Below are 24,595 nucleotides of genomic sequence, written 5' to 3'. Positions count from 1 at the left end.
AATACTCTTTAGCTCAAGAGCAAGTCGAATTTAAGAGCACACTCAAATGCTGTCTGAGAGGAGTTAGTGTGAGAGCTGGGTGAGTGTGTGAGTGCGAGCAGCGCACAACAACAGCTGATGATACCGCTTGGCAACATATGTTTGCCGCAGCCAAACGAGCGCAGCTGGTGGCAAGCAGCTCAAATGATAGAGCAGAGCAGAGAACGGCTAGAGCAAGAAGGAGAGTGATGAAGAGCAGAGAGCGGCGAGAGGTGAGCTGAGGGTGCGTTTGCTCTTACGCTTGCGCCGTTTACAGCAAATGACACAATTCACGGCCAAGGGGAAAAGTCACTCACTCATGTCAGCGGCAGCGCTGCTGCGGCCGGCAGCCGGCAGCGCAGCCTGGCCGGAAAATTGCTATAAAAGCAGAGGCACATACCGCCGGCCGGATAGTAGCTTTGGAAAACTGCTCCGCCACAGAAGTTGCCGCCCAAGCTCCTCTCTACCGTCGACCGTCGACCGTCAGCCGTCAGCCGTGTGTCGTCCATCTCTTCCACATCGTATTCTTAGCTGCTGTTGCAAGTTTTTTTCAGCTGGCAGCGCGGCGCTCGCTCACCCACACATACACACACCAACTCACACACGCAACAAACAGCTGTGAGCAGTTGAGTTGAGTTGAGTTGAGCCGAGTTGAGCTTTGAGTCGTATTGAGTTGTAAGAGCAGCTGCAGCAGCAGCGGCAGCAGCAGCAGCAGAGCAACTCAAATTTGCTGCCACCAGCAGAGGGCGCCCTCGTCCGTTGTCGCTGTGTAAACGGACGTCCAGTCAAGCAGCGGCCGCCGCACGCAACGCATCAGCTCCAATTGACACGCACGGAGACGGAACGACGCCAGCCAACCGCAACACAGCAAGCAGCAATAGCAACAGCAACAACCACATGCATAGACACATGTCAGTGTATGTGTGCAGAACTTTAACTAATTCGCAATTCCTTTCCAACAACTTAAATTTCGAGTGCTGTGCGTAAATTGAAAATAAGAAAAAGAGCGACAGAGAGCGAGAGCGATGCGAGGCGGCAAATTCGGCTTTTTTAGAATGTATTAAAAAATTTAAATGTTAAACTAGAATAACAAATTTAGTTGTTGATACTTTTTGCAATTATTTGTTAAACGAGCATCAGAAAGAGAAAGAGAGAGAAAGCTACAGAGAGTATGAGAGAGAGACAAAGCTTCAGTCAGAAAATTGTGTGCCGTAAATGAAAAACGTGAAATAAAATTAAATAGAAGCAAAATCGGAAATTAATAAATTAATAAAAGTTAAACACAATACACACACACATACACAGACATACACACATATAAACACACGAAAATCAAATCAAATTCTTGTGATTAAAGTGCATTTCTAATACATATATACATAGATATACATATATACACACACCCTCACACACACACACTCATACATACTGATGTATGTATGCAACTACTCACAAAAAAACCAACAAAACAAAACGCATCGAAAATCCCAGTCAACAAAAAAGACTTTGAATGCTGCACAAATATAAATCCAATTGGAGGCAACACAGCAAGCGCAACGAGTGAGATATTTTTCCAACTGGGCAATGAAGATGGAAGTGCTCTCAGTACAAAATCACATTCAGGGACAATTCGGCGGCATTGGCACAACAAAAGTTAAAGGTGAGTAATACAAATTTAGTAGCTATAAATAGAGTTTTATTCTTTTTTTTTCGTGCGTGAAAGCATGTGAGTGTGTGTGTGTGCGCCCCCTGTAAAGTGTTGAAAGTTTTAAAGTTTTCGCTGCCCATTGAATAGCAGAACTGAAGAATTTAAAGAGAGTGGAAACTTCGCTCAAAGAATTTAATTAAATTCTGTTGCTGAATTTGATTAGCTAAGATTGTTCTTATATATATATATATATTTTATTTTATTTTTTTTGCTATTCTAAGAGCTTTTGTGTTGGGGGAAAATTTGAATAAAATTTTCTTTTCTTTGAAATAATTTAATTTAAAGAGAATATAAGCAAAGTTGCCAAATGTTATATATAAAAGATCAAGTAAAAGAAGTAAATCCAATGATTAATTTATTTTAAATAAAACTAAAAAGTCTGTTTTGAATGCTATTAATTTAAACATTTATTCGACTAATTTAATTAATAAAACTATGTTTTAGATAGTTTGTTTTTCTCACAATTTTGAAAAATTATCTTAAAATTAAATCACTTATTTAAAAATTGTTTTCTTTAATATAAAAACAAAAAGCATTCTTAAATCAAATTAAAACATTATTGAATTAATTCAACTAAAAATTAAAAACAAGCTTTTATTACTGAAATAATAAAATAAAAAAAATATTAATGATTTATAACAAATATTTATTAAAACATATGCTTATTTTTAATATATGCAACTATAATAAATAAATTTTAGGTCTTTGTTTCATAAACTTTTAAAAACATATAAAAAATATTGCATAAACAAATAATATGTATAAAATCAACTTATGTAAAGCCCAACAAAAAAATTTTTTTCCCAACGGTATAAATGAAAAAAAAAAAAACCCCCCAAATTTTACATTTCAACAAAATTCTATTATATTTGAAACAAATATGAAAATGAATTAATTATATCGGCTCTTAAAATTTTTCAAAAAATATGCGAAAAATTGGCAAACATTTTCGAACACAAAAAAAGTGATTTAAAGCTTCATAAAATATTTGAAATACGAAATTCCAAGTCTTAATTTGAAGCACATACTCAAGATTAATGCTGGAATCGCACTTCTGACGTAAATGGGTTTTTATTCCCCATTGGAATATACATTCATTATAAATGATGTATTTTTTATTTATTGAAACACATTAGGAAACATTTGCACTACAAATTTTTAATGTGCCTCGAACATATTTTTATACTCATTCCGTTTTGTGTTTGCCTGTTTTTTATGGCCTATTTTTTGATTCAATTAATTTGATAGCGCTTGAGAAACTTTTATCTGATCTTTTTGGGCATTCGAATGTAAAATTTTCCATAATAAACTGCAAAATGTTTATTGAGAATTGTTTTTTTTTTTTTTTTTTTATGTATATACATTTATTCAAATATTGTATGTAGGAATTTGTAATATTACGAAAGGCTCTTGATATTCAAGGTTCTACAGTTAATAGAATCAGCAGTGTTATAAATTGAATCCAAGGGAATTTTCTTCCGGTTTCTGTTCGCCAGCTTAAGTAAATGGATGGCATGACAATAAAGTGCTTTTGGCATGCAAGTTTTCAAGGGGTTGAAATGAAACGAAATTTGTTTTATGCATTTTTGTGCAACGTGTTTTTCGGTTTTTTGCTTGTTTTTGCGCCTGGGGAGCAGGCATATCCTGTTCCTGTGTCTGACGTGCGGATTATGCAACATCCTGTTAATCCCTGTCACTTTAAACTTGGCTAACACACACACATAGAGGGAGAGGGAGAGAGAGAAACACACGGCAAGTCCTGCAAATTAGAACCGAACACGAACCCAACTGGGAACATGAAAACCAGCCCAAAATTCCAGCAGAGGGATTGGCAGAGAGACAGAGAGAGGGCCAGACGTTGGGGAGAGAGGAAGCAGGGAGCAGCAGCAGCCTTATGTTGACGACAACATGCAACGACATGTCTACACACACTCGCACACAAATAAACACAAATGCAAATGCAAATACATGCACATGCACACCTTGCAGAAGCAGCAAAGACAGAGCATGCCATCTCACTCCTCGCAACGGTTCTTTGGCAGTTATATGTGCTGCATGTGTGTGTGTGAATGTGTTTGCAGTCAATTTAATTTCATGACTGACTGGGCGCATGCAATTTTATATTCGAAGGACACCGACACACACACACATATGTACATACATAGGCACGTAATTAGTCATGCATATTCATATGCTATTCAATCTGGGAAATCTAGGAACCAAATAATGTTGTAAAATAAATTACTTAATTTCCTTTGAGTGAACATGCCTGTGCGCTGACTTAAGCAACTTAATTGTGATCTTTATTAGAGGACGGTTCCAAGCACTATAAACCTACATAAATACATATGCATACATGTACATATATGTATGTGTGTATGCATTTTTAATATGCTTTAAGTCAGCTTTAATTTCATATGCTCATCAATATTGCTGAAAACTTCAACGGTTTTTGGTATTTTTGGTTAAATTCTAGACTATTGTGCATTCAGCATATGGTCACACTGATATGCATGTTGCTCAGTGTTTGATTAAAGCGCGAGCCGTACGTACGTACATAAGTACATTCATGCATATGTGCATACACATAAGCTGTGTATGTATGCAAAGCATAAGTCTCGAGTGTTTTACAACTGTTGTGATTGAGATTTCGATGAGGATTTATCGCGTGGTCAAAGTATTCATTCAAAGGTATCAATCACACTCCATTTACTTCAAACGCACGACTCAAGGCCAAACACTATGTGCACACACGCACGCATTATCACGCATGCACACATACACACATATGCACGCACGCAGCAATGCAAGCAGAAGCTAAAAGAGCTTCCCTTAGCTACTGCATTTGGAGAGATAAATTAGAATGTTCTGTAAAGTAAATGCGAAGCCCTCGCGCTAGCCGCCGGTAGCTGCAGACATGTTTGTGTGGGGAAGCAAGAGACAAGTATACAATGTATTTACATATGTACATATGTGTGTTAGTGCGTGTATGCTGATGCTGTTGCTAGGCTGCTGTTACTGTGTTTCTTGCTGCTGCTGCTTTTGCTGTGGTTGTTGTTGTTTATTGGCGATTTTGAATGCATAAAAGAGACAACCGCAAATGTCGCGTGATGTGCCCGCAGTGATGAATAAGACATGACAACAAGGCGGGGGAGACGCTCTCAACAGAATTTACATGCGTGTATACATATGCACGTCTGTTTGTGTGTGTGTAATTAAATGTGTATGCGGTCGTTTGTCTGTTTCCTTTTCGTTTTCGCTTTTGACTTTTACAATGTAAAGTTTACACAAACCCTTTTCATGCAGCACTTGACAAAACACGTTTGTGTGCATGTGTGTAAGGCTGTGTGTATATATATTTATATATGCATATGTATACACATATTCATTTGTGACAAACGCAGCGAAAGACATAAACACAGAAGGAGAGCCGCAAACATGTGCCGTTAATTTCTTAATTACGCGGGTGCGCCTAGTGCGTTCGAGCGAGATAGCAATATCCATTCAGCCGTTGCAATAGAATTGCTCAGGGTGCGAGAAGGGGAAGGCGATGGGTGAGCTGAAAGAGTTTCAGTGCTAATTACATGACATCGTCGAGCCAGCTAAGCCAAGTGGTTAATTTGTGCATATTACAAAGCACGGGACAACAGTAAGATATTTAACTGTTTTTTATTTGCATACTACAGGCACCTTAAATAAACACACTCCAGCATAAACACGCACACACGCACACATGCATACATATGTACATATATTCCATATATGTATTCCTTAATGTAAAAGATAAACAGAAAAGACAGCAAAAGACAGTGGGAGAAAATGTAAATTATGAATTCAAATGAAAAGCTACTGAAGAAGAAAATGTTAATTAAACGAAAAGAAATAATAATGTTGACTTTTCCACATTTGTTATCATAGAGAATGTGTTTACCTTCAAATAATTAGGTAGAACATTTATCAAAACATAATGTCGACATTTCGAGCCACTGTGCGTGCGGCTGCTGTGCTCAGCTTTGGCTTTTGTATTTGTATACTTGAGTATTAAAATAACAGCAAAAGAAATAAAAAGCGTGCAGCCAAAGGCAAACGACAGAGAAGACACATAAAGCAAGGCCTGGCGGTCATTGAAATGCGAAGGAAGGAGATGGTGTGGGAGCGGGTGCGGGTGAGGGAGAGGTAGAGGTAGAGGTAGAGGGAGATGTGGGACAGCAATAGCAATTGCATAGCACAAGCAAAAGCAAACGCAAAAGAAACTGCTGACTAACGAACGAGTGAACAAAACGGATGGGGGACGGACGCGCAATCGTCAGCTGGAAACGATGAGGCCTCTGGCTCATAAAGCGAAACAAGCTAAGCAAAAGAGGGGAAGACGAGCAAAAAAAAAAAAAAAAAAAACGAGAAAAAAACACATTACCTAATGGCTGGTTGACTGCTGTAAGTGGATAGGGGAGGAGAGGGTTTGCTGCTTAAGCGAACGGCTGATTTTCCAGCTGTTGTTGCCAGGTGATTTCGAGCCACTCCCCCGTCTGCCCCCGCGCCCTGGAAGCGTTGAGTGTGTTTGTCGAGCCTGCGCATAAAGTGTGAGTGCAAATTTGAGCTTGCGCAAGCTCTTCGATTGTGTGAGTGTATGTGTGAGAGAGAGAGAGGAGGAGAATGAGTGCGCATGCAAGGCTTTTGCCGGTGGCAGCGCAGACATCAGCTGTTTTTTTTTGTGTCTGCTTTATGGTTTTTTCTTTCATGTGGTTTTCTGCCGGTCGAAATAAGGTGACTAAAGTCTTACCTCTTCTTGTGCTCTTTATCCTTGCATTGCAGACTGGACGAGTCCGCTAACGGCACCAGCAACTGCAACAGCCGCAGAGGTGAACGTGGCTGACGTGGACGTTGCAAACGAGGACGTTGCGAAAGTGGACGTGGACGTGGACGTCGACGTTGATGTTGTGGATGGCCATCCCGCTTCAGTGCTGCACATGCGTCAGCATCAGGCGCTCAACACCCGCCCGCGCCTCTCCTCCTCGTCGTCCGCCTCCTCGACGAGCGTCGGCGTCAAGGCCCCCGTCTGCCCCATGGCGGCCAGCTTCGATATGCTAAACGGAGGCAGTGCAACCGCCGGCTACATGTCCAACGTGTTGCAGGCAGCACCGCAGACAACAGCGCTGCCCGCCTCTCCGCTGCAGTCGACGCCAACGTCACGCTTCGGCGCCATCGACAATCTGGACGATGTGAGCGCCGTTGCGGTGCAGGAGCTGTCCCAGCAGCTACAGGCCAAGCTGCGCGACGCCAAGAGCCAGCATCTGGCCTGCACCGAGGTGACGCTGCCCAACAATCTGATGCAGCGCATCGCAGCCGAAATCATTCGCATGTCGGAGCGGGAGCCGTGCGGCGAAAGGGCCTGCACCATATTCATCGAATTCGAGAGCGAGCCGAACAACGTTAGGTAAGTAATTGATGATCGGTGGAAACAGCAGAGGAGCATAAAACTAACTCACACTCTCTCTCTCTCTCTCACCCACTCTACAGACGCATTGCTTCGTTTAAGGTGGATCCGGATACGGTGTCCATATTTGAGCTTTATCTAACGCTGAAGCAGGACAAGCGCGGCTGGTCCAGCCTGCTGCCCAAGCTGTTCAAGTGAGCCCTTATTGCCTTTAAGATCATATAAACACCTTACTCACTCTCCCATTCTCTCTCTCTCTCGCTTCTCATATATAGATATATAACACGCAGCAATACGATTATGATCAGTCCCGATTTTACTTTGACCAAGAACAAACTCTACTCTCCCAGTAGAGGCAGCATCATATGAGGCATATGGAAGGCGTAGATGTCGATGTGGGCGTGTTTCGATGGTGTACTTTGGATGCTGCACTTGAATCATTACACAAATCCCTCCGAATAAGTAAATGAATGTATAAGAAGAAGAACAGCGAATGCAACAGCTCCAACACTTTAAACACAAACTCACGTCGGCGTCGTTAACAAAACCCATCCAAAACAAACAAAAACATACAAAACAAAAATTAATAATTTAAAAGAAACAACAAAACCCATAAAGAGGCAAACTTTGGACCACAATTCAGCAAATCCTGCAAAACAAAAACAACAAATCAACGCAACACTAGGAGAAATAATAATAATAATAATTAAAACAAAAACCCAACAACAAAAACAATTATGTATTTTGAGACCTACAAAATCCTAAAAACAAACAAAAACAAATCAACTGCAGTTGCAGGCAACTCAAAACTCTTATTGGACTGACTTTTTGGCTTATAAACAAAAAATGAAACTTTTTGAAACAAAAAACAAAAAATTAAAAAAAAAAAATCAAATATTGAAAATATTGTAAACAAAAAAAGGAAAATTGTCACTCAGTGAAAACGGTTGCCGGTTATCCGTTTTTAAAAACAAAAACAAAAAAAAAAGGGAAAACAAAAAACAAAAAGGAAAACCTCCCAAAAATGTATAAGAGCAAAAAGAGAGTATTAATCGTATAAGTATATAGATGAGTGTATCAGAGAAAGGATGAATACGAAAATCGAGATATGTATATATATGTATATGTATGTATGCATATACATGTATGTATGTATATGAAGCATCGCTGATACACTTATGAATATGTATGTATGTTTTTCTTCAGGATCTTATTAGGCTATAAAATCTCTATATATAAAACCAATATATATAAACATACGGGGGGGAAAAACAGAGCAAACAATAAGTAAAAAAGAGTTGATGCAAAACAACAAAATATATATAAATAATAATAATAATAATGAAAAAAAAAAACAAAGTTGATGTGATATTATATAATAATTATGAATATTGAAACACAAACAAACACACACACACACATACTTAAATCAAGCAAAATTTGAACACTTGCAAATTTGTTTAAAATATTTTCATTTCTTTTTTTTTTTTCAATTTGTCTTTAAACAAACATTTTTTTTTTTTTCATTTATTGATTTTTTGCAAATGTAAACTCCGCGTTTTCTTTTTCTTGTGCAGCGTTTTAAACTCTGGCTCTACATTGATATAAACAAAATACAGAATATATATATACATGAATATATATATAATATTTATAATATTTGATGTGTTTCTAGCTTAAGATTTTAATATTAAAAAGAAAAACATAAACAAAGCAGAGAATTCAATGTGTGTAGCTGTGTATTTAACTCGTAGTTTAGTTTAAACAATTAAAAAAAAAAAAAAAAAACAAGAAAACAATTGGCATTGCATTCAACAATAATATATATGCTTAATATACAGTGGGGCAGCTAAATGTATTTGTGAGTAAAATTTAAAGGAAAGTAAGAGAAAGAAAATCCAATTTGAATGCTAAAGAATGGAAGAAATTTGTAAAAGCAAAATGTTTGGGAAAAGAAATCTATAAAGTCATCTGTGTTAATAAATTTTAAAATAATTTATAGCGTAGCGTAAAATACAAATTACAAATTAAAAAATTAATAACTAAAACAAATTCTAAAAGCCGATTTCAAAACTTTTATAGCTGCAAAAACAACAAAAAAAAAAAACACAAAAGAAAAACATTTCAAGCCGTAAAACAAGTATTTGACAAATTTAAGCTAAAATACATTTAAACAATTTACATACAATACACACACACACTCATAAAAACACACGCATGTGCAACAAACAGAATTTATTTATACTTTAATCAATAAAAAACACAAAAAAAAAACACCCAAAAAAGATCTCGCTACATACAAAAATCCTTGCAGCTTGCAGCTTAAATCTAAAAAAGCAAAACAAAATTTATAGAAATAAAAAACTAATTAAACATTTATAGAACCCAATAATCAAACAAACAAAAAAAACAATAGTAACAAATATTTCCCCAAAAATAGAATTCTTATTCCGCAAAAATATACAAACAATAAATACTGCAAGGATATTTAATTTAAAAACTAAAACTAAAAAAAAAAAACTCATATTAAAGTAGAAAAAAAAAACATACACACACATGAGGAAAAAAAACAAAATACGCATTTTCTTTACACTTTGTTTAACATTACAAGCAAACTAAAACTAATAAATATAAAATACACATGTAAATATAACACAACAAAAACACAAAACGCAATTTCTAAGCGTATTTAATGTATTTAACGTAAAAGAAACAAGTTTAAAACAAATGTGAACATAAAAAACTACGCAAGCAAGTGAAAGAAATAGAACCATGAATGTGATCTATTTAATAATTAACAAACAACAAATAGAAAACTAAAGCAAAAAAAAAAACAGTTGACAAATTTAATTTCCTTTGTTTTTTTCTTTTTTTAATAGAGTATTAATAAATGTAAAAACTTTTAATTTGTAGAGCTAAAAGAAACAAAACAAAATTAAATGTGTTTTTCTTTTTTTTTTTTACTTTACGCCAGGCTTAAAAAATAATAATATTTTAAAAAAAAAAAAGTAGTATGCAACGCTTTAAATGTTTTTTCTTTTTGTTTTTTGATTTCCACGTTCTTCAATGGATGGATGTATAGGAAAAGAAGAAGAAGATGATGAAGAATCTTAGACACGTCCAGTGCTCCTCAAAGTATTTGTAAACAATAATGATATATGGTTAAAGAAAAGGAATAAAACTAAATACCAAACTATGGATAGAGTTATATATATGTATGTGTGTAGAATTTTTACATACTCCTATATATATATATATATATATACACGTATATATATATATATGATAATACGTATGTGTGTGTGTTAAAAGGGAACCAATTAATGCATTCAATGAAAAACAAAAGAACTTTAAACAATAATCAATCAATTAGAAAACGCCTCAAGTAAAAAATCGATATATATATATATCTATAAAGCAAAGTACACGTAAACAAAATACTAGTAAATTCTTCTTCAAAATATTTTTAGAGCAGAGCACATCAAATACTTAAAAGAGAAACCCAACTCGAAGACCCTCAAATCACTTCACACATTCCACACACTCATTATATAAAAACTAAAAACTAAAAAAATTAATAATCTTATGTATTTAAGCGATTATCCCACCATGTGATTTAAATACTGAAAACCCTTAATTTCAAAAAACGAAAATAATTAATATTATAAAAAGAAAAAATATATTCAAAATTTTTGATGTTGAAATTTGTTTTGGGAAACGAAAAAGAAAAGGAAATGAAAATTTTGTTGCAAAGACTCGGATACAATCACAAAAATTTAAAGATGCCATGGTTAAATCTAAACTCCACTCGAGTTTCTTTCAGTGTATTGTCATTTCTTTCTCATCAGACCAAGAAAACACGACGAAGAAGAAAAAAATCTAAACTTAACTTAAGTTAACAAAAGTTGATAAGAACTCAATGTTGTAAATCAAGTAGCTACGCATGAATATATATATATATATATATATATATATATATTTATATATATATATATATATATACACGTGACTAAGTAATGTTTAACAATTTCCATATATTATATCTACAAAAATCAAGTGAAAAGCGTTAAGGCCTAAAGAAGAAGAAGAAGGAAAGATGAGGAAAAACAAAGCAAATGCAAACAAAAACAAAACAAAAAATCAATATTATATATACACGTGTGTATGTAAAACAACAAATTTAAACTTTAGTAGCGCTTAACAAATTCTAGCAATTTAACAAATTTTAATTAATCAAAATATGACAAAAATATATATACATATATATATATATAAACAAAACGAAACAAATGCAAAAAAAAACTGCAATTTCATTTTTCTCTGTGTAAAAGTTGAATAAAAAAAATAAAAAATACAAAAAAAAAAATAAATTTTTTAAATGTGAAAATCAAACTGCTTTTTATTTGAACGGCGTGTAAAAGCTTTTGGTTCTTGTCTGAGCTAAGTTCCCTAAGCAGTGACACACACTCAGTCAGACACGCTGCAACCAATAGCAGCTCTCGCTCCAACGCACACTTGCGCAACTTTTCGATCCTCATGAAGCTTTTCATTGAGCCAATCAGCTGAGAGCAAGCAAGCTCGTGTTGCAGCTCGGCTTGAACAACTGCTTGTGCGCGCAGGCTTCGTCATTCGTTCAACGTTGCTTGGCCGTAGAAGACGCGTTTTCGCTGCGCCGTTGCTCAATTCGCCGTGATTCGCGTGTACCTGTGTTGTTGTCGTCGTCGTCGTCATTGCTCTTTCTTATTGGATTTCCGAACAATTGTAACAGACTGAGCTTTTCGAGCGAAAATAATGCTAGTTCTATGATAGGTAGGTGCAATCAGGCTCTATATCATGCCGTGTATGTGTGTGTGTTAGTGTGTGATATGTATGGCAGATAAGCTGAGCTGCTCTTGCCCTTCCAAAATGTCAACGTAATCTCAGAAATCTAGTCTTTTGTTAAGTCTTGTGCATTCACATTCGGTTTCATGTTGCGGCATTTCTTTGAGCCAAGACTAATGAGTGCCTCTCCCTCCCTATCTCTAGCTCTCTCTCTCTCTCTCTCTCTCTCTTACTTTCTGTGTGTGTATATGTGTGTGTGCATAAGTAATTCATATGGATACCAATAAATGAGTCGGAATAGTCGCCTGCTGAGATCGTCTATCTGCAGGAACTGCAGACGCGCCCAGCCCCAGGCCCCAGCCCCAGCCTCCGCCAGAACTTGGCTAAAATTAGCTAATCGATGCCAGGCCATCTGCCAGGCTTAACTCCATGCAGGACTTGGCTCAAATCCAATTAGTCAACTTCAAGTAATTGACAATATCGCCCACTAGATAAGTTTCACATTTGCCCAGCTCATAAACAATGGAGCTCAGCTTCAGCTCCACTAATTACACACAAAATGGAAATTCCATGTGATTGCAATCAAAGTTCTTGACGAAGAAAAAAAAAAACATTATGTGAGTTTTTAGATTATCAATTGTTAAGCTATAAACTAATTTCGAGTCCTCTGTATTATTTTCGAAGCGATTCTTAATTATAATAATTCTTAAAAATAATAATAATAATAAGAAAGAGCTTCCTATAAACAATTAAGTTTAAAGCTGTATTATACTTTCGGAATTTGTTGGGCGTTTCCATGGATGTTATGGTCATCGTAAAATATGGAATATTTGTCTATATTTATTAAATATAGTATAACGACACTTACATTCATTTAAGCAAGGATTAAAGTTGACATCTATACAAAAATCAGGAAAAACCATAATACGAATAACAATACTACGAATAAAATATAAATTACATTTTCTAAGAATATTAGAATATAAAATATTATATTCTAATGATAGACTGAATTTGTGTAAAGTGTAGAAAATATTTTAAATATACATATATGCATATGTATCTTTGTAAATTATTAAAAGTTGCAAATATATACGCAGAAGTACCATGAACAAAATTTATATATTTATTTAAAAAAAAAAATGGTTTGGTAGATGCATCGTATAATTATTATTATTTTTATAAATTTATATTTATTTATTTATTTTCTAGTTTGTTTTAATATTCTTATTAATAAAATGTAGAAGTACTACTTATTTATATTATTTTTCGACTATTATTCTATGTATATTATATTATTATATTATATTTATAGTTTATTTATTTATACATTCATTAAAATAATGTTTTTGCACTTTTTTTTTTTTTTTTGTTATTTTTTAGTTTATATACTGTTCATTTATTTATTTTATTTTATATTTTATATGTATACACACATTTTTTATTACTGTGCGATGTATATATATTTATATATATATATATAATTATATTTCATATAAATATTTAAGCCCAGCTAAAATTTTTTTTACAATTAATATTTATCCAAAATCTATAAATAGATAATAATAGAATTCCATTCAAATATTTTTCCACAAAAAAACTCCATCCGAATTATTGCATAGTTGCTCCTCAAAAGAAAATGCAAAAAACTGCATTCATAACATTTATGCAATCTGAAAGCTGGAGAAGATCCATATGCAAACAGTTCGTGGAAGTGGAAGCCCAGGCCGAGCAGAGGCTGCCTCCCTGAGTGCTGGTGGCCTCCAGATGCAGTGCTGCGATAGAGAAGAAGAGGGAGAGAGAGGGATAGAGAGAGAGAGAGAGAGGGAGAGATGTTCTGACGAATAACTTGGCCAACTGCAAGGGGGCAGGTCTTTCAACCGGGTCGAGAGTTGAGCTTGAGTTTTGAGTTTGTGCAATTTGAACCGATCGATTAGCCAAGTATTGGCCAGGGCTCTACCTAGAAGCGGGTCCCAATGTTGTTTGTTTGTTTTTCAATTTCATTTCATTTCATTTTTTTTTTTTTGTCATTTTGGTTACTCATTTTGCTGACTGGCGGCGCCTGGCGCAGGTACCGTTGGCCCCCTCTTTGGGCCATGACTCGCTTTCTGCATGTTTCTTGGCAACTTTTTTGTTGGCATTACCTGCTCAATTGCCAATTGCATTCCCAACATATCAATTTGCAATTGAAATTAACACTTGTTTGGCCCCGCTTTGCTTTGTTTTCTTTTACGTTTTTTTTTTTTAGCACGTGCCCTTAACCCTAGACAGCCTCAGCTCCAGCTCCAGCTCCAGCGGGTGCGGCATGGAGCACAGCAGCAGCAGCAACAACAACAGCAACGAGCCAGTGGAGTCAAGTGCCACGCCCACGTCCACGGCCAGCTGCGATGAGCCGCCGCCGCCGCCAACTCTGGCCACACAAATCACATCAATCGACGGATTCTTCAATCGCAAGCGCGGCAGACCGCCCAAAAATCGATTTGTGGAAGTCTATAAGAGCGTAAGTGAGATCTATTTTAAATTATTATATTATTTATTATTTGATTTATATTTAGAGAGTATATTTTATATTCAAATTATTATAATTAAAATTACATAAGTATTATTTGTATTTTGATTATAAATATGTGATGAGATTTTATATTAAAATTTACATTAGTATTAGTTTTAAATATGTGATGAGATTTTATATTAAAATTTACATTAGTATTAGTTTTATTTCATTTATATTTAAGTTATTATATTTTATATTGCTACTTGAACTAGTGTTATTTTTAATTTAATTTACGTTTTATATTAAAATACACAGTATTATGTAGCTTTTTAATTTTATTTAGTATTATTTATTGTTTTATTTTTATATTTAAGGGTTGTATATTACAATTTTAATAATGATATATCTATATATTTGTTTACTTAATTTCTGAGTTTGATGATATTTTATATCAAAAGTTTATGTTAACATTAATATTAGAATAAACATTTTCTACATTATCAGACTTTAATTTAGCTTATTTAACTGATGATATTTTAACTTTTAATTATTTTTCAAATTCCTTTTGATAGTATTTTATATATACTATTAGGTTATTAATGCTCGCTGGCTTTCTCTACATTTTCAGTCTTTTAAGTCACTGTAATATGACAGCTAAAATTATTTATTAAGATTTTCAATAAATAAACGCATTTAAATTACTATTGTTATAATTTAGTTGACATTTAAATGAATTACTAATTTAATTAATTAATTAATTTAAATTAATTAAATTAATTATTTATATTAATACTTTTGTATTGTAGAATTTTAAAATTTTAAGTAATTTAAAATTTGTAAATTCATTTGCAGTATTTTTATAGTTCTGCTATGAATTCCAAACGACGACTATAATTTAAATAATTTTATTCATAAAAAATATAATTATTATTTTTTTTTTTTTTTTCAATTATAATATATGGGCATTTCTCATTGAAAATGGCTTGTTACTAATTTTAATATAAATATTTTATACAATAGTTAATCTGCAACGCTGCATTCCAGCTGATAAGAATTAATGCTTTATCGAGTACGAGGCGAAAAGTGTTTTAATTTATATATATATATATTAATATCTATGTATATCTATTATACATTTAGCTTATATCAATAATTTGTATAGCTCTTTTTTAGTTCATCGTTCTATAAATAGGATTTCTACTTTGTCTTTCTCTTCGTCTCGATGTTCTTTTTCGGTTTGTCTAGTTCGCGACGCGCCCTAGCTAATGCCAATGCATATTAACACTCTCACACACACACACACACACACTCTCGCACATGCATTCACACACTCAATCGCACTCTCACACACTCATTGTAATTAGGAATTTGCGCCTATTTGCGTGCTGCGTCGCGTCGCAATGGGTTACCAGAAGGGAGGGGGGTGGGCGGGGTGGTGAGGGGCAGTAGAGGGTGCCATCAGGCATCGATGGGGCTCCTAATGCGGCATTTTATGTGCCGTGTGTTGAATTGAGTTTTTCGGATTTGGTTTTTGCCATATTCGTCATATTAATATTGACAACGAGTGTTTCCGCATTTATTTCACTTGCCTGTGTCTGTGGCCACGCCTCCCCTGCCACACCGCACCACACCGCCCACCAGCGAGACAGTGGAGCTCGTCGAACGTTTTGTGCTTTTAACTGTCATTTTCATAATTTCTACATTTTTGAGCCCAGTTTGTCGGCACACACACAAACACACACACACACACGCGCACACACACAAATACATAGCTACGATTACACAGCCCACGCGTCAGCCTCTAGTGACGCGGGCCCAGGCAGTGATTGGCGGTGGACAGAGGGGGTCTAGAAGGGGAGGGGGGCAGGTGTTGGCCAAGTACACACAATTGTACTTGGGGCTCTCTGTGAGAGTCGTTTATTTTGTCGGTGTGAATCGAATAATTTGAATAAATATTTTGTCCATTGCCTTTTGCGGTATTCTCTTTTTTTTTTTACTTTTCTTATTATTATTATTATTTTGATTGTTTTTTGGGAAATATGTTAGCTGGCGACGCTATTGAGGACTGAGCGGTACTAGAGACCTACATTTGAGGGCTTCTTGGATAGGGCTAAGAGGAAGAGCTATGAGTGGAACTTGAAATTTAACAAGAATACGGTTACTGATATTTCGGATTTATAATATTAGTATGTATATAGTCATAAGAGATTTGAATTTGAGAATGGGCTTTGTGGAATATTTAGATAATTGTATATAAACGAAAACCAAAACCAAGAAATACTCTTTAACTAATTAACGTAAGCCGTACACATCATAATCTATAGACCCTATTTTTGCCAAGTCTCTCTTATAGTAAACATGAAGTTAAAATATCAGCATCAGAGTGCGAAGTATATAAAATTAAGTACGAATGAGATTAAGGGAGAAAACATTGATAGTGATTTAGAGAGAAATATAGGAAACTAATAGGAAAGGGAGCTAGAGACGGATTATAGGAGAGACAGAGAGAGTGAGGTAGAGAGAAAGAGATATAGACATAGAGAGAGAGAGAAATAGAGATACAGAGAGAGAAGGAGATATATATAGAGAGAGACTGAGAAATGGAGGACAAATTTGGAGAAAGAGAGTGTCATTTTAAAAAGAAAGAAATAAATATGTATATAGATCAACCGGAAATAGAAAGAGACAACGAGTGAGATTTATTACAAAAGGAAGACTACACAAAAATAAGAACATTTGGATATGAAATGAAATTGTAAACTCATAAAGTAAAGCCTACAAATTCTTGGAAATAAAGAAATCAATCTGTAATATAAATTTCTGATACTCTACTCTATCATTAAATGGATAGGCTGTTGCATTAGTTTCGTGGCGACCCTCTCTGACCGCCATCAGCCGCCCGTCGAATGCGACGATTAAAAGGAACGAAACAACTACAATAACTTCTATATATTGTATTTAATCATATAAGGTGTGTGTACTTATATGAATGGCTCTATATATGCGGGTGTGTATGCGTGTGCTCATACGCATGTCTCTCTGTGTATGTGTGTGTGTGTGTGAGTGCGACAACTGATCAGGTAAAGCCAAACACGTTTCATTGTCTTTTTTTTTCAATCTTTTGGAGTAATTATTAATTATAGATGCCCTCGAGTCATAACTATTTTTATATGCTCTATAAAGGTTTAGTTGATTTTATGTGACATAATTTTTTTTTTAAATATATTTTTAAATTATTAATATCGGAATTTATGAGATTCATTTCAAGTATTTTTAATAAATTGTAAAATATTTCGAAATTTTCTTCAAGACTTTCGTTTGACCATTTGTGGTAAGGGTATTCAAAGGTTGGATTTCCTTTTTGCTTCTTTATGGTTTCTCTTTTTGTATTTGGTTTTTATTTTGTTTATGCGCTTATTTTTTTTATATATATATTTTTTTATTATTGATTTTGATGCGTGAACAAAATTTAAATAGTGACATTTTGGGCCAACAATAAACATTAACAGTAATTTCGGAAATAATAAACTGGTTGCGACTGTTTGTCATAAATCCGAAACTATGACAAAAGCAACAACTACCACAACAACAATTATAACAACAACAAAGACAACCTCAAGTACAGCAATGCCAAAGAAATTCAATGAAACACCGCCCACAACTTTCGAGGGGGCTGCAAGAAGAGATTACCAATAATTTAGCAATAGTCGAGACTTACAATATAATCCCTATAAAAATAAATACTTCAAATGATCTCACTGAACTAGAAGTTTAACCAGATCTGAACTATTTCCGCTATAGAAAAATATATTTATTATGTAACTACTTTAACATATAAGTAATGATCTTTATCTATTATCTATCATTCATGAATTATCTTTTATCTTTTCAGGCTCAGCAGTCACCTCAGGCCATCTTCACCAGTTTCAAGTTGGAAAAAAATGATCCATCCTCTGGCTGCGGCCTGGCAAGTTCCTCAGATGCAGCCGAAGAGCGTCCCATTGCCTTGAGACTTGGGGCTGGGGCTGGGGCTGGCGCTGGCGCTGGGGAATCGACTGCAACAGATCTCACACCTAGTCGTAGCAGAAAGAGAGCCCGCGTTTGGACTGTGGATCTACACAGAAGTCCCGCAAATGTGCGCAGTGCCAGTCCTTCTACAGAAAGAACATCGACGAGGGAATTACCTGATAGGGATAGATCGCCAGTTCCGGTGAGTGAACCAGAATTTATTATTCTTTAAAATAGATTGATTTTATTTCAATGTCTATTACTAACAAATATGAAAAGCACATTATTTATATATATATATATATATATATATATATATATATATATATATATATATATATATATTTTTTTTTTTTTTTACTTTTCCAAAAATATTGTTAAGATAATTCCTGTGGTAGTTCTATAGATTTTCAGATTTATTTATTTATTATTATTTTTTTCCGAAAGCTGGAAAGCAAGAAAGCGTACGTCTAGGATTCTGACTTCCTAGCTAAATTTTTAGTTTATTTATTTATTTTTTTTTTTTTTTGCAGAAATCTTGTATTAAAAGTCTGTTTCGTTTATAGTTATAGTTTAAAGATTTGCTTATTGATTTGTACAAGACACATTGCAAATAAAAAGAAAAAAAATTTTTTTTTTTAAGTATTATCCTATATTAAAATATATGATACTTATGGACATGTGAGCATATTTATACATCTATAGAAACTTTACTTAATAGACTATAACAACTTGACTATGAAGATAGATCCTTAAAATTGTATTCTTTGAGTAATTATCTTAGGATTAGATTATTATAGATTAATACAAACCTGAAAAATATATTCTATATTAATATAACATTATTCATCAACATCAATATATAAAATGCTTATTAATGTTTTTTTCTTTAATTACAGCTGATGTTCACGCAGCCAGCTGCAGTCGGCAAGCCCGTGGAGCGAGTTTCTGGTAAGTAACCTCTATATACCATACATGATAAATGATTTTCTAGAAATATGCCTCCTTCTAGTGGTTCGTGCAGCGGGCACTTTCTATCCAGAGAACGCCAGCTCGGCTCAAGCTGCGGAGTTGACGGACAACTCCGGCAGATACGGCTCGCTGCCCAGCGCAGATTGCAGTGCGGATCAGCCGGAGGATCTGAGCATGCGCACCGGCGCAGCGGTCTCAGCGAGTGGGCGTGGCGAGCCGGAGACGAAGCTGCTGCAGTTCAAGCAGCTGCTCGACCTGTACCAGCGGCAGGTGCTGCTGCCCAGTTTCCTGGCTGCGGCCAGCCAACCCGCTGCGCTGGACATGCGCCTGCTGCTGGAGAATGCGGCGCAGCAGAAGATGCTGCTGATCAATGCGGCGGCAGCGGGCGCCGTAGCAGCAGCAGCGGCCGCAGCAGCAGCCTCAGCCACAGCCCCAACGGGCGCAGCGGCAGAGGAGACGGTGCCAGCAGCTGCAGCTGCAGCGGCCCCAACGGCCGCTCGCGCTGCTGGCAAGCGCGCCAGGGATCAGGACATACCCACGGGCTATCTCAAGTTCCGCTTCAACGAGGACTGCGGCTTCGAGCGCTGCGGCTACCGCAATCACCAGTCGCATTTCCACTGCAATCGGCGCGACTGCCACTACAGCTTCTGCGACAAGACGCGCTTCGTGCAGCACACGGCGCGGCACGAGCGGATGGACAGCCTCATGGGCGAGGACTTTCGCCAGTATCGCGCGAACATGCGCTGCGGCGTGCCAGACTGCTGCTATGCCACGCAGGCGACGGCAGCAGGTGCGGCAGGTAGGTGGGCAGGCGAATCCTCCGCGCACTCTCACTTCTCCTGCTAATGCGAGAACTTCTTCATTCACAGACGACAGCCTGGCGTTGGGCGCGCCCAAGAAGTCCTCGCACTTCCACTGCCGTAAGTGCGACTACGTCTGCACCGACTCCAACAAGGTGGTGGCCCATCGGCGGCTGCACCTGCGACTGGAGTACGTGCGCTCGGCCGGCTTCCGGAAGATCGCCAGCAACGAGCCCTGCGACTCACCTGGCTGCACCTATGCGCAGCGGCACACGCACTACCACTGCACCACCTGCGATTGCAGCGTCCTCTCGCGCGCTCAGCTCGCCTCGCACCGCCACCGGACACTGGGCCAGGCCGCCAAGCAGTTGGCGGAGGGAGCAGCTCCCTCCAGCTCCCCACTGGACGTCGAGGCGTATCCCTAGGCCAGGGGCTCTGCAAAAGCTACAGAAGCCATACAAATCCAAATGCAAAATGTAAATTAGATCAATTTAAATGAAGCTAAGTGAAGAGAATTAAAACTGGAAAGATGAAGGAAAAAAAAAATTTAATAAATATTAAAAATAGAAGTATATCAATTATCTATATACAGTTATATTAATTATAAAATATTATTTATTTAATTTAAATAATACTTGTATTTTTAGTTTACATTAATTCTCCCATATTTTCATTTTAATTTTCATCCGAGTATTGCATATTAACCCGATTTCGACGATTTGGTGACCAATGCTGTATGTACTGGAAGAGTGAGCGCAGAAAGATAAAGTAGAATAGTTCCGCAAGGAAAACTACGCTAAAACCAAACATCAGACTCATAATGCCACCAGTTAAAGCTAAAACACAGCAAATATATCGCATTATTAATATATAGTATAATAGATTCTTAAGATCCAGTTCCACTCACACATATATTCCGTGAGACCCGTGTAGGAGGATCTCACATGGCTGCGAAAGTAATTGTCGTCGTGATAGAAGTTAACTATCGCCAAGTTCGTAACAATGAAATCCGTTGAGAAGTTTTTAAAGAAATCGCCCTGAGAGCTAACACTATCTTGCTGGAAAGGAATGATGGGTATGCTGAACGCATTGGGAAAGTACGTGACATCGTGACAGCCAGTGAGACAGAGTTCCTTGCACTCCGTACTCTCGCCATCCGCATTCCCGAGCTCCGCCCGATTCACGCAATCGAAGTGGGCGACATGGCAAACGGTGGCATTGCGATAGATCAAGGGCAGGTAATAGGGTATGCAGTCGCAGAGCCTTAGGAAATAGATCGCATCACACTCTGCCTCGCAGTTGCGCCGTGTGTAGTACTTGTAGAAGAGGAGCTTCTGCTCATCACTGAAAATACATTTTCGCGTCATGCGATCGATGTTGCGTATGGATGGGACAGCTTCATAGCTATTCGGCACGATGCGATAGTTGGTTTCGTGACCTAGCATGATGGGTAATCCAGATTCCTTTAAGCGCGGCTGATCGATGGAGTTGTATAGAAGTACCTAGGGTATAAGGGAGAGTATACATCTATAGAGATATACAAATAGATATCTTAGAATCATTAGAATGAATGTGTATCAATAAATAACTATAGAGCTATAGAGTATACGAAGCGATTAAAGAAACGTACACTCTACCTCAGCGTTTGTAAAATAAATATGATAATGATGCATCAAAAATATTAAGGGATCATAAAAGTATGCATACCGTTTAGAAGATGAACTCATGATATAGTATATACTAAAATTTTTACTCTCATCTCCATTCTACTACGACTTACGATTTTTTGATCATGATATTGTACTTATATATCAATATTTGTACTCTCATCTCTATTCTACTGCGATTTACGATTTTTTATACAATCTTGATTATAATAAAAATCCAAACCTTAAATCCTTGTCCATTAGTTGAGGAGCAATAATACTCGTCTGTAAACCCATTGAGCACAATTTTCAGACCGTTATAAATGCCCATGCCAAGACCTGGACGGGGATAATATCCAGCAGGTAAATATTTTGGATAGCCCGTGATGGGATTCCAATCTACAGCAATATCCGAAAGACCCTTGGAGGAAGTATAATCACGGAGTGTAGAGTCACTGAATGAAACTAAATTATTATGATCTCAATGTAAAGAAATATTTAAATAATTTATGCAAATATAAAAAATACTTATTTTACAATACAAAAACAATAAAATATATATATTGAAATTGTTCTTATTAAAATATATACATTCCAAATTTCATAACAGCACACAACAACAAAAATTACATTTATTTATAAAATAAAAACAAATAAATAATTTAATTATGGTTATAATAAAAAAAATATAAACTCAAATATAAATTAAAACAAAATATCAAAATTATTATAGATATTAAAAATAAATATAAATTTATTTATAATCAAAATTAAAAACTCAAGTAATAATCATTTAAAATTTAATAGAAATGTTCAGATTAATTAATTTTGTATTATATCAAAACTTGCAGTTCATATTATTTCCCACCTGTGCTTGTATAAATAATACGGATGCAGAAAATTGAAGACGCAGCAGAGGCCCTCGTCCACGTAGATCTCCCGGAATAGATCCGTGCAGGGCAGAGTCTTCTGGCCAAATTCGCAGGAGACCATCATCTCGTCGCACTTGTGCGAGATATTAAAAATGAAATCGGCAAACGAATTGCGCTTGAGGCGTGGCCTAAAGGAACTGAAGCGAGTGTAATTGAATTCCTGGTTGCACGCCTTCTGCAGCATCGCGTGCTCCAGCGAACCACTGAGGGAACTTGAGTATTCAATTTCCAGATATCTATGGGAGTTACGTACTTTTGAAATGTGGACACTATGGAGCTCTTGGCCTTGTTCATGCTGCACACAGTTATCGCTGGGAAGGGTATGCTCTGTATCGCAGTCACCGTTGGGCTAATGCCAATGATCACGGGCGTGCTCTGCCACTTGTGGAACACATTCACGGCCAGGTTGATGGCCACATAGACGGCCACTATGAACACCTTCACAAAGTAGAGCTGCACCCAGCCGGGCAGCTCGTTGTTCCACACATATTTCAAGCCCTGCAAGGATGTGCTGCGCAGAAATTCCTTCGACCTCCGCTCGAAGCTTTGCCACCATAATTTCAGCACTTTCCGTAGCCACATTTTCGACGGATTGCAGACAAATCTCCGCTAGCTACTTGGTGGCCTCCTTATATAGGTGAGCAATACGTTTAAAATGAATTAACTAATGGATTTGCTTTTTCTTTTGTAAGTCTTAAATTGACATCTAATTACACAGGTCTTAATGGCTGTTAGGCATAGATTGGATAATAATAAAGCTAAAAAGGGTGGCATACCTAAGTTGATTGAGTTTGCATCACTCGCGTTGCACTAGTCGATGTTTAATTACTAAAATCTATGCACAATAAATATATGTACAGTTGTACATAAACTAAAGTTAGTGTACAATAAGTAGCTGTACATAAACTATAGCTTCTAGTAGGCTACTTTAGACAGATCTTAAGCATGTATTGGCTATAATATAATCCATACAAATTTGTTAAAGCAAAGAGAACAAAATTTTAAATTTCAATCTAATTAAATTTTTTTAATGTTTTAAAGTAAAATTTTCCTGCTTTTTTATCTTAATGGTTTGGAATTCTTATATAATATGTATATATGCATGTACATCAATTAATTTGTAGTTCTTCGAGGTTTACAAAAATGTTCTGGAAATAACATGGAAGGGGGAAAAATATATTCATGAAATAAAAAATATGTCTCAAAATAAAAAAAAAATAAAAACCAAATTAGCTATATGTAAACTAAGTTTGTTCATTACTATTATTCGGCTCAGTTAGTAAAGCTTCTACGTATTTGCAGTTCGAATATAAGTTTTTATGTAAAAGTAAAACTGGAATATTTCTTTTACGTTTATACATAAATCTATATCATATAATACACTCCATGAAATTCAATTAAAGGCACTCAGTTTTCCTGTTTTTTTTTTTTTTTAATATTATGCATATAATGACCCGGAATAGTCTTAGCACCAATTGGGCTATTATGTCTTTAAATTCTATTATATTCTCGTGTTCTCACCTTGCAGATATTTTGTATACTCTGAATTCAATGAATCATTTATATACATATAAACTATTTTATATTATAGAAACTACCTCTATGAGTCACTCTGAAATTAATAAAAATAAAATTAGATTGTAATGGATTTCTTATTAACAGTTTTTCGTTATAGTTCGAGTCGCAAGCCCATATTATTTCTCATAAGACCTTCCTTATCTCCCCCGTAGTTTTACCTGATTGAGGAAATATATGATAAATA

General features: G+C 36.0%; 3 protein-coding genes across 6 annotated transcripts; 2 read left to right on the top strand and 1 right to left on the bottom strand.

The window, feature by feature from the left end:
* Window positions 1-419: 419 nt before the first annotated feature.
* chrb (charybde) lies at window positions 420-8,959 on the top strand. The gene is made up of 4 exons (XM_018005581.2): window positions 420-1,678; window positions 6,539-7,160; window positions 7,244-7,354; window positions 7,436-8,959. The coding sequence occupies exons 1-4, from the start codon at window positions 1,603-1,605 to the stop codon at window positions 7,527-7,529; spliced, it is 903 nt and encodes a 300-aa protein (XP_017861070.1). The 5' UTR covers window positions 420-1,602; the 3' UTR covers window positions 7,530-8,959.
* Window positions 8,960-9,105: 146 nt separating this feature from the next.
* On the top strand, window positions 9,106-22,460 carry LOC108612400 (uncharacterized). 4 transcript variants are annotated; one of them, XM_089468427.1, is made up of 7 exons: window positions 9,106-11,969; window positions 12,473-12,598; window positions 14,230-14,481; window positions 18,368-18,685; window positions 19,383-19,434; window positions 19,496-20,254; window positions 20,325-22,460. In XM_089468427.1, exons 3-7 carry the CDS (start codon window positions 14,287-14,289, stop codon window positions 20,678-20,680), a joined length of 1,680 nt encoding a protein of 559 aa, XP_089324553.1. In that variant the 5' UTR covers window positions 9,106-11,969; window positions 12,473-12,598; window positions 14,230-14,286; the 3' UTR covers window positions 20,681-22,460. The 4 variants fall into 4 exon arrangements, with proteins under 4 accessions (XP_089324553.1, XP_089324554.1, XP_089324552.1 ...); XM_089468428.1 differs by lacking the exon at window positions 12,473-12,598 and having other exon boundaries at window positions 19,508-20,254; XM_089468426.1 differs by lacking the exon at window positions 12,473-12,598.
* Window positions 20,841-24,481, bottom strand: ppk5 (pickpocket 5). Its single transcript, XM_018005278.2, has 5 exons — window positions 23,087-24,481; window positions 22,770-23,036; window positions 22,146-22,356; window positions 21,163-21,757; window positions 20,841-21,091 (listed from the first exon to the last, which is right to left on the bottom strand). The coding sequence occupies exons 1-5, from the start codon at window positions 23,413-23,415 to the stop codon at window positions 20,931-20,933; spliced, it is 1,563 nt and encodes a 520-aa protein (XP_017860767.1). The 5' UTR covers window positions 23,416-24,481; the 3' UTR covers window positions 20,841-20,930.
* Window positions 24,482-24,595: the final 114 nt, after the last annotated feature.

The sequence above is a fragment of the Drosophila arizonae genome, chromosome 4 (assembly GCF_054131065.1).
Source record: "Drosophila arizonae isolate 15081-1271.41 chromosome 4, UAZ_ARI_1.0, whole genome shotgun sequence".
NCBI lineage: Eukaryota > Metazoa > Arthropoda > Insecta > Diptera > Drosophilidae > Drosophila > Drosophila arizonae.
Note: the sequence above shows the minus strand (reverse complement) of the source record. Positions and strands in the feature narration are given on the sequence as shown.